The sequence below is a fragment of the Helianthus annuus genome, chromosome 5 (genome assembly GCF_002127325.2).
Source record: "Helianthus annuus cultivar XRQ/B chromosome 5, HanXRQr2.0-SUNRISE, whole genome shotgun sequence".
Taxonomy (NCBI): Eukaryota; Viridiplantae; Streptophyta; class Magnoliopsida; order Asterales; family Asteraceae; genus Helianthus; species Helianthus annuus.
This window is the reverse complement of record NC_035437.2, coordinates 143,194,608-143,210,863: the sequence shown is the minus strand read 5'-3', so window position 1 is coordinate 143,210,863 and position 16,256 is coordinate 143,194,608. Positions and strand designations below refer to the sequence as shown.

Genomic DNA, 16,256 nt, shown 5'->3' with positions numbered 1-16,256 from the left:
TAGTGGTTTGGACACATAATTAGGATCACATATTACGTTTATGCGTCAGATCTGAGCAACTCATACATAGTACGTTAGACACATTGTTGTAATTGATTTAATCAAACCGTTGTGATCAAACACCTTAGCCCTAGTTTACACAGTGTGTTAGCATCTAAGAAATAATGACTTTTGTTTTTTAATACAACATAAGGGTGGAGATACAATAGGAAGTTTATTTGGCTAGGAAGGCTAGGATGTGATCTTGACCATCCATTAAGTTAATCAAGTGCTAAGATTAAATCAGGGAAATTGAAAGGAAGAAAAGAGGCGCGTGAGTTTGTTCAAGGGCATTCTAGTCAATCTAATTCAATAGTTTCTCTCTCCTCCAATTCCCCCCATTTTTTAAACGTTAATAACTCTTTCATACGACATTATTTTTTTTATAAAAATTGCACCAAAAAAACGAGCATTTTTTTATCTTTAAAACGAGTATACTATTGCTATATTTAAAAAAAATTAAACCCAGTTGTGTAAAACGCAATAGAAAAACCACCAGTTACGTAAAACGCAATGAAAAAAAAAACCTAAAAATGACTATTTTCTAAAACGCAATGCACCAAAAACACAAAGAAATGACTTATTTGTAAAACGCAATGGCCAGAAAACACAAACAAATGTCTTATTTCTAAAACGCAATGGACTGAAAACACATAAAAAAGTGTTTTACCTAAAACGCAATGCACAAAAAACACAAAGAAATGTCTTATTTGTAAAACGCAATGGCCAGAAAACACAAAGAAATGTTTTATTTGTAAAACGCAATGGCCAGAAAACACTTAAAAATGTCTCATTTCTAAAACGCAATGACCTAAAAAAACAAAAGTGTTCTCTGTAAAACACAATGGACTGAAAACACCTAAAAATGTGTTTTACCTAAAGCGCAATGACTAAAAACACTTCAAAAATGTGTTTTACCTAAAACGCAATGACTAAAGATACTTAAAAATGTGTTTTTTTTCTAAAACGCAATAGCCAGAAAACACATAAAACTCTCTTATTTCTAAAACACAATGGACACATAAAACTGTTTGTGAACTGTTTTTGAATTGTCTGTGAACTGGCTGAATTGTCTACGAATTACTGTCTTCGAAATGAGCCAATTTCTGGAAAATTAATTTTTCTGATGCGTTTTTAGTACAGCAATTACTGTCTTCGAACTGGCTCTGCCCCTTGGACCCCGCCAGGGGCTGCCGCCCCCGGACCCCCGCCAAGATCGTAAAATGCAATGACTAAATAAAAACCCAAATCGTGAAAATGAAATTAAAGAATTTCTTACATGGATCGAAGTTGGTTCTTCATCAATTGACGAAATTTGAATGAAAGAAACACTTATCAGCGATTGAATCGAACAAATCGAGTGATTATCTTCAAAATCACCAGAAAAAACGAGTTTTTGAATGAAATTAAACTGGGTTTTCTTCGAAAAAAGCTGAAGAACACGTTGATCGGGTGGTTGAATCATTGATTGATGACGAAAATCACACTATAATGTAGTGATTATTGAGATAGTAAGTGAAGAAAAGATTGGAGATGGTGGGTTTTGAAAATGGTGGGTTTTGAAGTAACTGGGGAGAAGAAGGAAGAAGAAATGATGAGATTGACTAAAATACCCTTTCTCTTTATTTTAAAATTTGCCACATGTCATAATCCTATACCTTCCTATCCTTCCTAGCCAAAATTAACTTCCTATTTGATCTTTTCCCTACAACATAATAATAAAAATCTTGATTTTATGGTTTAATAATATGATGATGTATATAAAAATTAGTTGAGTTATAATAACCGATAAACTATATTAAAACAAAACTAGTTAACATATTTACATAATATAAATTTACAACAAGTTGAGGCATTGGGTGTTGTACCCCATGTTTTGGGGGTTTTAAAAAAAAATTGATGTTTCACTTTAAACCCAAAACTACTTGATTTTGTAGTTTTAACCCAAAAGTTTTTAGTTTTTCCAATTTAACCTCACAACCTTTTTATTTTCAACTTTGATCCCCTATGTTTTTCATATTTTGCAAAATTTTTCGTTTTACGTTTAGATATAAATTTTGCGACTTAACACGACACAATGTGTGTGTGAGGTTAAACGATTTTACGTTTTGTTATACGATTCGTTCTAAATTTTGCGAGTTAACATGGGGCAACGTACGTGTGTGGTTCAGTGTGTTTACGTCGTCTATTTTTTTCCTGTTTAATAAGTTCGTCATAACGCGTGAGTCCTAAATCGAGTTAGTTATTATTTTCTATGTTTTATATGTCGGCCTAATTTTTTCACGTAAGACGCCGCAACTTTAATGTTGGTGGTCGTTGGCTATAGTGTGGCATTGATGATATTTGTCACGGTTTTACGCCCCGGCCGGAAAGCGGGGAGCTTAATACGATAGGTTATTTATATGAATAAAAGTCGTATAACGTAGTTATTATGATGCCATTAATTGTATTGAGCTTATTTGGTGAATTACTTATTTGTATAAGATAGTAATACAGACAACCGACAAAAACATCTTTAACACATTGTAAATGTGAATCTGATCAACAACATGTCAATTTCGTTGGCCGCGGCACAACGCGTGCAGATTAATTTTCTAGTTAATTATCATTTTACCCTCATGGTTAAGAATTAAAAGATACTTTTCTAAAAATACTTGCTATTCTGAAAACAACCCACTTTATGTTTGATTCTCATTCTCATTCTCAATTGGAATAAAAAGCAAAGTGGAAATTTCTACATTATTAAAACCCTATAAATAAGCAACTTTTTTATGCATATATGTCTTGTACCCAATGCTTTGAGAGATTTTTTAAAAAAAAAATTGATTTTTTTACTTTTCACCCAAAAGTATTTGCTAAATTACTTTTAACCCAAAACTATTTGTGTTTTTTTAATTTTAACCCAAAACTTTTTATCTTTTACTATCTATTTGCCTCCCCCTCCCCTATACTTTTATGATGTTGCAATTTAGTCCCTTAACTTTGATATCTTCAAAGTTTTATAGTAAAAAAGTTAAAAAGTAATTTTTTTACTTTTCACCCAAAAGTATTTGCTAAATTACTTTTAATCCAAAACTATTTGTTTTTTTTTTAACTTTTAACCCAAAACTTTTTATCTTTTACTATCTATTTGCCTCCCCCTCCCCTATACTTTTACGATGTTGCAATTTTAGTCCCTTAACTTTGATATCTTCAAAGTTTTATAAAATGACAAATTTAGTCCCTAGACTACTACTCCATTTTTCAAATACTTTCCTTTTGACACCCCAACTTTGTGGTAGTTTCCTTTTCAGCCACAACTTTGTTATAGTTCCTTCTTACCCCAAAACTTTATCAAATTTTATCTTTATCCTTTTAGCCCTTAAGTTTACGAAATGCAATTTTTAATCACTTAACTTTTTATGAACTTTGTAAATGACAATTTGACCCCCTCGAGAGTTTTTGCCTTGACGATATAAATTCGAGTTAGTTGGGTCGCGTATAATACGTTATGATTGTACGATATAAATTTGATTTACGTTACGTGTTGATCCAATCGCAATGCAACTATAGGATACATTGAGTTCAATCGGATACGTCAAAACGTGCGTTTTCGTATAGTTAACACATCACACAACGCTTGGACTAATCCGTTCGATATTTGCAAAGTACCCGCGCCGCAACACGCGGGTCTTATTACTATTACTATTACTAGTTTAAATAGTTTAAATTAAATTGTAAGTGGAAATTTAAATATGTCGACCAGAGTTCTAGAAAGAGCACAGCAGAGCACACAGTATTTTTATTACTATTATCTTTTGAACGGCAGTATTATTATTTATATAATTAATTAATGTCTGTAATATATAAGAAAGATATATATTGTTGTATTATATATTAGGATAATGATAAAAACAATATATAATTAATTAATGTCTGTAATATATAAGAATAAGAAAGATATATATTGTTGTCTTATATATTAGGATAATGATAAAAACAAATTTGACAAAATTCTTATTCTTTCATAGAAATGGGAACTTTTTTTTGTATGAAGTTTGACTTTAAAAAAGAAGAAATTAAAGCTACATATTGTTTTCTCGGTTGTTAAAAGTTTACGTAAGCATACATTATTCCTACTAAATAGTCTAGAAGTATGTATAATTTGTTCAATGTTAACACATGAATATGACCAAGACGTTTTCTATTTTATCATGTTTTTCTTTTATGTTGTCTTAATCTTTTTTAGGCATACGAATTGGTTTTTCTAAAGTTTCCAATCTACAAGAATTAGAAAATGATATATTTTTTGAAGAATCATGTTTTATATATACTAGACTAGGTTATCACCCGCGAACTTCGCGGGTAGAAAAATTTACTTTATATTAATTGAACTATGTCACTAAATAAAATAAAAATACATGTTTTCGAACGTAATTTGTTTTATAATTGTTTTGAATTGAAAGTTGTAGTCATTGGGTTGCGAGTAGGGTCAGAAACTTCGGGCAACAACCGGAGGCAGAAACTTGCCTCACTAAACGACCCATGACACAAAAAAAAACTTTTATTTTTATAATAAAATATACACATGGAGTTGTTCGAACCTGCAAAACAAACTCATTTAATTAAATTTAGAAATTAATTAAAAATTTAAATAAGAAAATATAAACAACAAAAACTTTATTCATTAAATATACATTATATATTTTTTTAACAATCATGACCAATCGAAATATAACAAATTAGTAACATGGATATTAATATGGTGTTGATTGTTCCAATTTTCAAATAATCACATGCTTATTAAAAAAAATCCATTAACTTTGAAGGCATTGAACTGACTTGCTAATGGTATTCATTCATACCTAATACAATACGCTAATCAATAAATAAAACACACACTAAAAAACCATTCAGATAATAATGTTAAAAATAGAAAGGAAAAAGAAGAAAACAAAGAAATCATAACTTTCATGAAATTAAAACTTCCACATACAGAGAAGAGATTTATAACATCAATGAAAATATTTTAGAAAATTAGGATACTGAACTTTGCACAAAATTGATAGAAAGTCTAATGATTGATGAAGTAACAATAGGGTATTAAATAGATCGTATTAGCGTATCTTTTAGACTTCGGAATCTATTTGGGGCGGATAATGAAATATTAAAATGAAAATATGCAGTTAGCATAATAAAAAATCTACTATGGGGCGGATGGTTACAAAGAAGAGTACACTTCACTTGAGATAAATGACTTGTATTACGTAAGCGTAACTTTTACATAGTCATGTCAGCATGTTTTCAAGCGAGTTGTATATAAGACATGTATGTATATATGGAGTTTTAGTCCTCACAAATGCCAACCAATATGTCAGCATTCACTTTCAACCAAGTAATTGCTTCGTGACCTAATTGAAGGCTTGAAGCAATGACTCGATATGCCACACGTAGTATAACACTAAAACTTACAACAAACTGACCTACCAAACTATTTTAAATATATGAAGTTGCAGTGATCATCGCGAATGCATACATTAGCTTCATGTTGCCTACATGTATTTTCACGTAAATAAGTTACTGAAGAGAAGTCCACAACGATGGAGCGAACTAAGAATATAGATTATTTTTAAGGTAGGCACCACCATGATAACTCCAACTTAAACTAAGAATATAGATTACTTTTAAGTGAACTGTTGACTCAATCATTCAAAACTCTATCCAAATGTATGCCATTTAGTACTCAATGGTAACAAAACACACAACAAAGTGAATCCATCATGCTGCCTCCTGCAATTGAGGTGCCTATATAAAGAGGTACTGCAGAAAACATAGATTAAACCAATCGGCTCTGGATCTTTGGAGAATTCCTCAAGTAGAGATATACATTGGTCATCTACAAAAATGGTTTATTAAGGTCAGAAACATCAAGTTTTTCATAAAAGTGTCCCGAGTCAACCCAACACAGCCGTTTTGACCCTTAAAACCATGTTTGACTACCTACCCAATATAGTCCATTTTCCACCAAATGTTATTAAAAAGTATAGTAGATTTTAGAACCATGGTTACCTTATATTTTTGGTTTTTAAAAATGTGGCAATTCTCTCTCTCCCCTTTTCTCTGTGTTAAATTATTCTTTTTTTTTCCTTTTCCTTTCAGTTTTTCGTTAAGTATATAATTCAGTTTATAACAACCTCTCATTTTTTATACTTAAATGTGAATCTAATAAGTTCTGTTCAAACTTATTTGTCTATAATCAACAAAATCTCATATAACCAGCAATTTCATGCATAATCAAAGGTGTCACAATCAAACACATACATCAATCAATCTACACACTTTCTCAAAACACAATCTCTAACATCACTAACCTGTAGCAGTAATTCAAAACCCCAACATGTGTTGTGCACTCACCTATATCTGCTACATACGTCTCACTTATTCATCTTCACAACTTTAAACACATCTTATCTAATACCTTATGCCAATCAACAAAATCTAATATATCAATCAGCAATACAATGCACAATCAAAGACCTCACAATCAATTTCAAACATCAATCAATATACAAAATTTCTCAAGACACAAATTCTAATATCACTAACCTGATGCGCTACTGCTCAATAATGTGTTGGTGCCATGAAAAACTTCATAACCCTAACTAATTGTAACATCCCAAAACCCGAATGTTTATAATTGCCATGTGTTCTTATATGACTTAGCATGAAATAAACGACTAGGTTATTTAACCTAGTTAAGCAACGCTCCAAAAACTCGAATTACTAAATTTGCTAATGAGACCCCATGTTTAATAATATAGAATGTAGTAACTAGGTTATTATACCTAGTCAAAAGTTTAGCAAAGCAAACAAGGGAACAAACTTGAGGGACCATATATGAACAAGGGGGAAAGTTATATTTTTTATTAAATGAAAATCACAACACACAACACACATACATGGTGTGTGTGTGCGTGGAATGCTCTGGAGAAAGAACAAAGGGGTGCAAACCCTAGTTCTTAGAAGAAGTTCAAATTGAAGGTTGAATCCAAGCTCAAAATCATGAATAAACACGAATTAATGCTCACCATCACAAGAGGATCAAAAGGTATGTCTCAAAAAACTAAGATTGGTGATCTTGTATGAAATGGGTTAGGTCTTAATCCATGAATTGGGATGAAATTAAGCATGAACATATGTTAGAATTATCATTGGAATGTGAATTATGTAAGATTTGATGTTAATTGAGTTTTGGAGATGAAACCCACTTGGGTTAGTAGAAATGGCGACATGGGTATGTCACCCATGTCCAATCTTTGTTTAATTCTTGATATGATATGTTGCATGTGATTAAATTGTTAGTTATATTGAATTGTTATTGGTAGTTTGAATGATTGAAAACAAGAATTAGGAAGAAAAGAATGAAGATTACTTGTACATCATGTTTAGAAACTTGTACGCATGCCAAGTGTTCGATGAAATGACTAAGTGAGTGTAGAAGATGAAATAATATGCAAGATAGTGGTAATTGGTTATGGAATGTGCTAAAAGGGTGTTTGATAGTAAAATAACATGAGAATTGAGTTTAGATATAGTTCATTGCTAAGTATGAATTATGGTGCAATTGTAGAATTAATGAGGTTCCTAGTATGGTGCGTACATGTAAGCAAGTGATCATGCGATTAAATGAGTATTTCACTATGAATGTACCACGTGTTATTGATATGATTAATGGAAGTCGAATTTAAATTGTGAATTAATATGGTTGTTCTCTTATATAATTTCATATGCTAACAAGAACGTGCGTGTAATGAAACGAATGTATGTGTGAGTATATATGTATGCGTGTATGATTATGTGATTATGTGGTTATAAGTACATTTGCATCATAAGTAGGAAATGTATATAGTGTCATATGTATAGCCTAATATGATGTAGTGAATATATGGAGTTAAGTCGGAAGTTTATACATTAAACCGTTGACTTTTGGAAGTCAACTGGACATACGGGACATAGCTAGATTTTGACACAATTATAAGATCTTAGAACGTCATATGGAATGTGTTAAATTAATATGCGTTTTATGCGTTAACATGATGGATTGTATGAGTTTGAAAAGATATGATTTGGGCGTATGCCTTATGTTTGTTAGGCTTGACTATGAAAGCTAATTGCGAGTTATGCATTCGACATGATCCTTTTTATGTAAAATCATGTATACTAACAAGGATGTGATTGCGGTGACACGAAAGCATTAGGGATCATGTGGAAATGGACTCAAGCAAGAAAGACTAACGGGTCAAGAGGAGACAAGAAAGTGGACACGAAAACGGACGCTCGAGGTAAGTGAATCCCAAACTTACCCTTTTGATTTAATATATTTTGTTATTTGGTAAGTTATCTAGAAGTTATGTAAGAAAGTATGAAGTAAAAGTAGTGATAGGGTTAGTCTAATGGAAGGTAGCCGAATATGGCTAGGTAAGTTGGGAAATGCATGATATAGATCAAGCGGGTCAAACATATATGCATGAATCGTGTATCGATGATGTAACTTATGAAATTTAAGGACCTCAAGGGATAAATTTTTAGTTAATAAGGTAGGGAAATGTTTTATGAACATTTAGAAACAAGTTTCAAGTGAAACGGATGCAAGACGAGAAAGTTATGCACATTTTAGTAGAAAAATAGTGGGCTGATCTGGGCATCGCCGTAGCTTACGGTGCCCACCGTAAGCTACGGTGGATGCTGGGCCTTCCCTTCTGCCGTAAGACAGTATGTTGCCACCGTAAGGTTTTGGGGCCACCGTAAGCTACGGTAGCCACCGTAGCTTACGGTGGAGGTCAGGTGCAAATTGTAAGTTATGCTTTTCTTTGTTTTTCCCTTAATTTCGGGCCTCGTGAATTCATCCCAAGCCCCGATAAGCTTTTATAATGCACCTCAACCCTACCAAATGGCTTGTTAAGCTACGGTTAAGTATGGAACTCATTTTTAAGATCCGAAATGTACCCGAAAGTCACCTAAAGAGCGTTTAGGAAGCATAAGTAAGAATGGAAAAAGGGTAAACGTGTGTGCGGGAAACGAATTAAGTATGTGGGTCAGTATGTATAGATTTAATTTCTTCACAATACGCTTAAGCTAATAAGTAATCATGATTATGAGGTAGTAAGTATGTATGAATGTATTTAGGTAATCATGTAAGTACATGTACGTGTGAGCAAAGGTATGCACCTGTGTAATTATGATCCGTATTATGAATGTATGTTTGTATGTAGTTAAGTATGCATGTATTTATGGTTGTATGTAGTTACGTACGTATGTAGGCATGCATGTGGGAAGGGATGTATGTACACAGGCAGGTATGTAATGTATGCATAGTTTCAATACATTTAAGTATTGATGTTATTAACAGTGTGCCTCGAGAATGAAATATGGTGCAGGTACTATATTGAAGTTCGTCAAGGATAGACGCCCGGATGGAATGACTAGATCTAGAAAGAAAACGGGACGAAAAGTATATGTGGATAGAACGTAGCGAGACTACACGATTAAAAATCTTGTTTGTATATGATGTATACTAATGCTGTGAATTGTATGTGGTGGGTGCAGGTTGTACGAATGACAAATTATCATCATGAAGTGTAGCGATCAAGGTCCGAGTTGCAAGATAGATTGTACGGGGATCCTGGAGTATGTAAAATGATAGACATAAGTTAGACTTTCATTTTGTAAATGAGTACGAAGATTGCGTATATTGTAAAAAGGTTATTTTATATTGAAGTTTCAAGTAGTATAAAACGTTTTTAATGAGAGAAATTTTATAGTAAGTAATTCCGCTGCGTCTTTTCAGTTAAAGCGTGTTAGGGTGTTACACTAATGTGTTGTGCACTCATTCATATCAGCTACACACGTCTCACTAATCCATCTTCACAACTTCACACACATCTCAAAACACAATCAATCATAGACATCAATAAATCTACACACTTTCTCAAAACACAATCTTTAACATCACTAACCTGTAGTAGTAGTAGTAGTATAAAACCCTAACTAATGTGCTGTGCACTCGCTAATATCTGCCACACACATCTCACTTATTCGTCTTCACACTTTCACACACATCTTATTACCTTATACCAATCAACAAAATCTTATATATCAATCAGAAATACAATGCACAATCAAAGACCTTACAATCAGTTCCAAACATCAATCAATCTACCCATTTTCTCAAAACAGAAGTTACCGTGATATGGAATGTTATAGATAACTGATTGCTATAATAAAATAATTAAGATAAAATATATGACTATCAGCCAATGCTTCAGTAAATCACTTTTTTGTTTCTGTAGAACAATAACTTTCAGCATTCAGATTAGTTAATTAACCTGTTACTGTGCAATACTAAACCCGATTAATAATGTTTGACTAAACCAAACACCCCCTCCTTAAACCCCAACGGGAAAGACTTCATTATTTTTTAAGTAGGAACGGAAATAACCTTAAACAAACACTTGTTGGTACCCAGGTGGAAAGTGATGGTGATCGTGTCATAGTAACCACAATGTTTCCACCCATTTCAGTTGGATTAGTAGCCGACTTCATTCGTATAATCGGTTCTACACAGAGAAATAGAAAAATTATATAAATCACCACACAATAGTTTTAAAACCCGATTCAACCCATAAGAAAACAACATCACAACAATAGAATTGAAATACATCACCTTAATAAATAAATTTAAAGTCGACATAAAATTATTTACGTGAAGTGGGTTTAGAAATTACTGGGTCGAAATATTTACCAGACTTGATGAGAGAAATACTGAGCCATACCACTGTTATCCTCTCCTACATCATCGACACAGAAATACGGATCCAACCTAAGCTCTTTGCATCTATCCCAAAAGAAGTCCCATTTCTCTTTAATCCAATCGTCTTGATCCTCTGCTGTAACCGCTTTACCATCACTAATGCAACATGCATTATGTAAACCTAATCCGCAACTTGTAAAGCTGCAGACATCGATGTGTTTGCAGATTGAAAATCAAATTTCAGTTAACAAAAATTATGTTTTTGACCAGTTGACTTTGAATTTATGTAAAATGCACCATAGAAACATTAGAACAATAAAATAATGATACTTGACATTTTCTTATACCTAAGACTTCATTATCTACTAAATGCAGACTTTATGTACTTTTCTTTGTGAAATTACTATGTAGTCATTACAGTCTGTACAATGGCTTAAAGTTTTTACCATTCTTTCATTTCAAACCAATGAATCAAGTTCACATTTTTCAATGACTCAAAGTCTCATTTAGCTATTATATCGTATATGAATATGCATATTTCTCTCTTTGATCTAGAGAATATACATTCAGAAAGTTACCAACCAATATTATAAGGAACGTCCTTTTGAAAGCTTCCGATCATGCTTACTATTCGTGAGTGATTCATGCATGTAATAATACTCAATTAGCCAGATTAAGCCAACTATTTTATGCTGCACAATCAGAGTCAAGAAGTCCAGTTAAAAGCCAATCTTAAAATAGTCAAAATTGTGAAGATAAATTACTTCCAAGTAAATTGTCTGGAAAATTTCATGATATAGCTTTGCTACCTTGCCATGCCCAAACATAATATTGTGAAACTCCATATAATCAAGCTTTAGAAAATCGAAAACAAATTAAAATAAGAAAATAAATCGTCTTTCCACACAGTTTAACCAGACCTGTAGGATCAGAGAAATATGCATTTTGCTAATCGACTTGAGTTCACTGATGGCTCGAAGGCTCGAGTAACCGGGTCATAACTTCTTGCTGTTGTTGAGGTCTGCACCAGCATAAATAGCATGTCAAAAAAGTCTACATTGACAATCAATCATGTAAACTAAAAAGTACGAAAGTAAATGTGTTACCCAACTGCAGATGACATAATAAGAAATACCCACATCAGCACCAAATGCCAACCAAATGCTGAAAAACACATTGTTTATTAACGTTATAAATTGTTCAATAATGTTTTATAATTGAATATTGTTTGAATATATACCTTTTGTCTTTTCTCGAGACGATATCAGAAGTGTCCTAAAGCCAAGAGTGATACATATGACCAAGAATCAAACGGTGTTCATAAGCATACCTCTAAGAATGCTTCTCCCTTCATTTCTTCTCTATGGAAAATTTATAAGCTTACTGAAACACTATTAGTTTGCCTCTGGTCATGTTCACTTGCAAAAAAGAATAAATAAATAATAAATAAATAAAAAAATACCTGATTGATACAAAAGAAACAAACAAAAGTCCAGTTACAACATCTCATTTGCTTTCAATAAAGATAAAAAATAGATGAAGGATTTATATCCAAGTGATACCTCAACTGAAGGATTTACTTTAAGATGAAGGATTTATATCCAAGTGATACCTCAACTGAAGGATTTACTTTAAAGAAAGCAAAACACCTATTGCAAAAAAAGGTAGAATCTTTTAATTAACGTATATCTAAACTGAAAACCTAAACTCCAAACCTTTTATTTCCAAACCCTTTTAATTCTAACCAAATTAAACATCTTGAACAACAAAAAAATGGAAGATTTACAATAATGATCGACTTCAAAATTTAAATTTAAAATAATGATTGACTTCAAAATTTAAATTCTGAAAATCAAATCACTAACATTCAATCCCGTAAATTAAGCAAACTTATTAGGAAAGTCTAACCTTGCCAAACAAAATTGCTGCACCATTTATTTATATAAAGAGATACCTTAATTTAGGAAAACCATATAATACTAAAATTTAAGGAAATAACAAAATATTTGATGGATTATAATTAATACATGTTAAAACAGCACAAAATTTATTAGAAACAACCCAAATATTCAAATTTTAAAAATATCATAGTTAGATTTGCAAAAAAAAAAAAAATATATTTTACAAAATTATACACATCAGCATAAACAATGAAACCTAAAAAAGGGTTGATTGACCACCTTTGAAATTTTTCCTAAATAAAGGGTTAAATTTACCATCTCAGAACATCCATGAGTAAAAACACAGCTGTCAGTTAATCCGTCCATCTTAACGTTATAAAATCTATCTGCTAAATAAAGGGTTGATTGACCACATTTGAAATTTTTCCCATAAAATTGCCTCCAAAATTCATCAGCCATGACTTGCAAAGGTAGTGATAATTAAAATTAAAAACCCAATATACAGAAAGAAAAAATTATTAAACATACTGATTGTATAATATATACTACTTACAATAACGTTTATCCTCAGGTGTGATTTTGGATATAAAACAATTTTCATGAACAAATAATTTTAACACCGAAGGAAAGAATGATGATGGTCCAAAGGACTAAAACATAAGATAGTCATTTTTTTATACAACTATCCCGAACAACTTTGGTGAAGCCATCACCAAGTACAGAGCCCAAATCAGTTTTTTCAGTCTTACAAGCCATAACTTGTTGCCATCAACAATCTTAACAGATTCTTTGTAAGGTGGTTGCTCTCCCCACATCAATGAAGCATAGTCATTATGTATTTGCTATGAGTTTAAGCCAAAAAAATAGACATAAACATCAGTTTACTTAAAATTTGATTACTAATTAGAAAACAAATAAACATACCAAAAATAATGGGTCATCTTCCTCAATAAGCTTAAAAAATGAAGGATTGTTGTTACTCTGATCCATATCTAGAAATTAAATATGAAGGCTTTTTAAAAATTAAAACGGTAAACTATTTATAGAACAAACTTATAATATCGGGAGAAACTTCTAAAACAAATAATTAAAAAGGAACGGTTTCAAAAAAAATTTAAAACCTATTTATTTTTAGAAACACAATCAATATTCCGTAAAAACATATCACACACTAAAAATTTACATAATCTTTAATGGATTCAAAATTAACACAATATAAAATTTATTAGTTAATCATGAAAAAAGAAAAACAGAAATAATAAACCAAAACAAAGAATCATTAATACATATTAATACAATTCAAAATTTATTAGTAAAAAAACCAAGATTTTCAAAATTCAAAAAATATCATAGTTAGATTTGCCAAAAAAAAAAAAAATAACTTAAAAATTATAGAGATTAGCATAAACGATGGAAACTATCATTATACCGGATCAAAAAACACCAAAAAAATCGATAAAATTAAACTTACCTCTTGTGTTCGAAGAAGATTCAGACTCCTGCAGTTGCATAAAAATTAGGATGCTTGGTTAATGAATGATGAAAACAATGGTTTTTCCTGAATTCACCATGTTCCTACAGTAGTTTTATAGGTTACTTTTATAAGTCAAGCATACACAAAACTAATGCAGATAACTATTTAATTAACAAAAAGGATAAAGGATTTATAATTTATACCATCACTTTGTTGCTCAATTGTTTGAATTTCTCAAATACCGGAAGCTTTTGCTGCATTTGATTGAGAATACACTTCATTGTTTCATCCACCGTGTTCTGAATTAAAATCGACAGCAAAAAAACATTCGATTTAATAACAGTTATTTAATTATACATAACTAAGTAACTAAATATACTTAGAGTGACAATTTCTAACCTGCATCAGCAGAATCTGATGATTCTTGTAAACAACCTTCATAACTTTTAGTCAACCTTTTCAACCTATATAGTCATTTTCTCTTTAAATTCTGTTTTACATTTAATTTAATTTACACTTTTAGTTAACCTTTTCAACCTATATAGTCATTTTCTCTTAAATTCTCTTTTACATTTAATTTAATTTACAAAAATGGCCATAAAGACTCCAACTGTATACAATGTACAAATCCATGTAAACCAAAAACACCACTAACGAAGGAAAAAAATGGCATTTCACTTAAATATGTCATATTTTAAATTCAATAGTAAAATCCTAATTATTACAATGTTATAGATCTTATTCATTCCCAGCTTATAAAAATCTCAAATTATATTCAGTAACATCCTAATTATTACAATGTTACAGATCTTATTCATTCACAGCTTATAAAAACCTCAATAAATTATCAAAATCCAATATACTCTAGTTATCCACTAATACCTACGCCTTGCAGGATTTAAACCGTCACAACTAAAACAAAAATTTTGCATAAAGTTTACCTCTGCTACAGGACTACCGGTCGTAGACGTGGAGAACTAACCGCTACCGCTGCATCCTTCTCTTTCGGAGATGATTGTTTCGAATCCTGAAACCGAAAACAAATTTCAAACTCACACAATCACAAACAATAACCACCCATAAATCATCGAAAAAACAGACACAAATCTACGATTAAATCAAACAAACTGAAATAAAAGCTTCGAATCCATCATTCAAATTGTTATAGGTCTGCAATAATTTATAAAAACCTAATCAAAAACCCTAGCCGCACTTCACAAAACATCAATTTGTAACAAATTAATGATCTACCAAATCATACGCACGTCATTCAATTTGCAATACTATAAGCAGGACAACAAAGAGAATAATAACTGATTCTGCAAAGAGAAATCTGTGAAATTGACAAACGAATTGATGTAAACAGATAGTATGTTACCATTTGTGGTTTATTTAAATCGAGATTGCTGGTTGATTTGAAGGTGAAATTGCTGAAATTGGAAGTCTAGAGAGAGAGAGAGAGAGAGAGACAGGTAGAGAGAAACGGCTGAAAGAATGAACTAGGGTTAGGAATTATGAAGGAGAAAGATGCTTTTATGTGGATCCATGAATCGGGTAATGGATGACCCAAAATAATTCGGATCCCGCGTGGTTTGAATTTGTGTGTATTTAAAAGGGATTCCCTCCCAAAATCAACCTCCACTAAACCAATGGATGCCACATAAGCAAAATGGCTCCACCATTCAAAGACAAATGGCCCAAATCATCTCATTTATTAATATATATAGATATAGATTAGAACCATGTAGAATTCCAATCTACAGTCTAATAGGGGTTGGGCCAAAGCCCAACAAGTTTTTTCGAACCCATATATGATAAACCTCTCCGCATGTGGGAATAAGCATTCAACCGGAGTCGAACCCCCAACCTTCACCCGGCCTCAAATCTAGCTCCCCCAGTTCCACCAATTGAGCTAGGCCTCATTGGCTAGTAATAAAAAAATATATGGTATCATAAAAGGCAAAAGAGAAAAATGAGAATTATAAAAAAGTAAAATCAAATACAGGTGAATTTAAACTTTATTATAAAAAAGCTAAAGTTTAAATAATGAAAA

General features: G+C 31.7%; 1 protein-coding gene and 2 long non-coding RNA genes across 8 annotated transcripts; 1 reads left to right on the top strand and 2 right to left on the bottom strand.

Moving 5' to 3' along the window:
* The first annotated feature begins 7,000 nt into the window (after positions 1-7,000).
* On the top strand, positions 7,001-9,821 carry LOC110939306. The gene is made up of 3 exons (XR_002592151.2): positions 7,001-7,126; positions 8,271-8,360; positions 9,625-9,821. It is a non-coding gene; the product is annotated as an uncharacterized LOC110939306 (long non-coding RNA).
* A 280-nt stretch (positions 9,822-10,101) lies between these two features.
* Positions 10,102-12,506, bottom strand: LOC110939304. Of its 2 annotated transcripts, none has more exons than XR_004894501.1 (7): positions 12,391-12,506; positions 12,069-12,246; positions 11,940-11,992; positions 11,749-11,849; positions 11,411-11,520; positions 10,820-11,029; positions 10,102-10,634 (listed from the first exon to the last, which is right to left on the bottom strand). It is a non-coding gene; the product is annotated as an uncharacterized LOC110939304 (long non-coding RNA). The 2 variants fall into 2 exon arrangements; XR_002592147.2 differs by having other exon boundaries at positions 10,103-10,634; positions 11,935-11,992.
* Positions 12,507-12,760: 254 nt separating this feature from the next.
* Positions 12,761-15,704, bottom strand: LOC118492558. 5 transcript variants are annotated; one of them, XM_035990747.1, is made up of 7 exons: positions 15,582-15,704; positions 15,145-15,230; positions 14,603-14,667; positions 14,407-14,502; positions 14,201-14,228; positions 13,654-13,721; positions 12,761-13,571 (listed from the first exon to the last, which is right to left on the bottom strand). In XM_035990747.1, exons 3-7 carry the CDS (start codon positions 14,642-14,644, stop codon positions 13,404-13,406), a joined length of 402 nt encoding a protein of 133 aa, XP_035846640.1. In that variant the 5' UTR covers positions 14,645-14,667; positions 15,145-15,230; positions 15,582-15,704; the 3' UTR covers positions 12,761-13,403. The 5 variants fall into 5 exon arrangements, 2 of the variants coding, with proteins under 2 accessions (XP_035846640.1, XP_035846641.1); XR_004894498.1 differs by lacking the exon at positions 14,603-14,667 and having other exon boundaries at positions 14,201-14,304; XM_035990748.1 differs by lacking the exon at positions 14,603-14,667.
* Between the last annotated feature and the right edge of the window lie 552 nt (positions 15,705-16,256).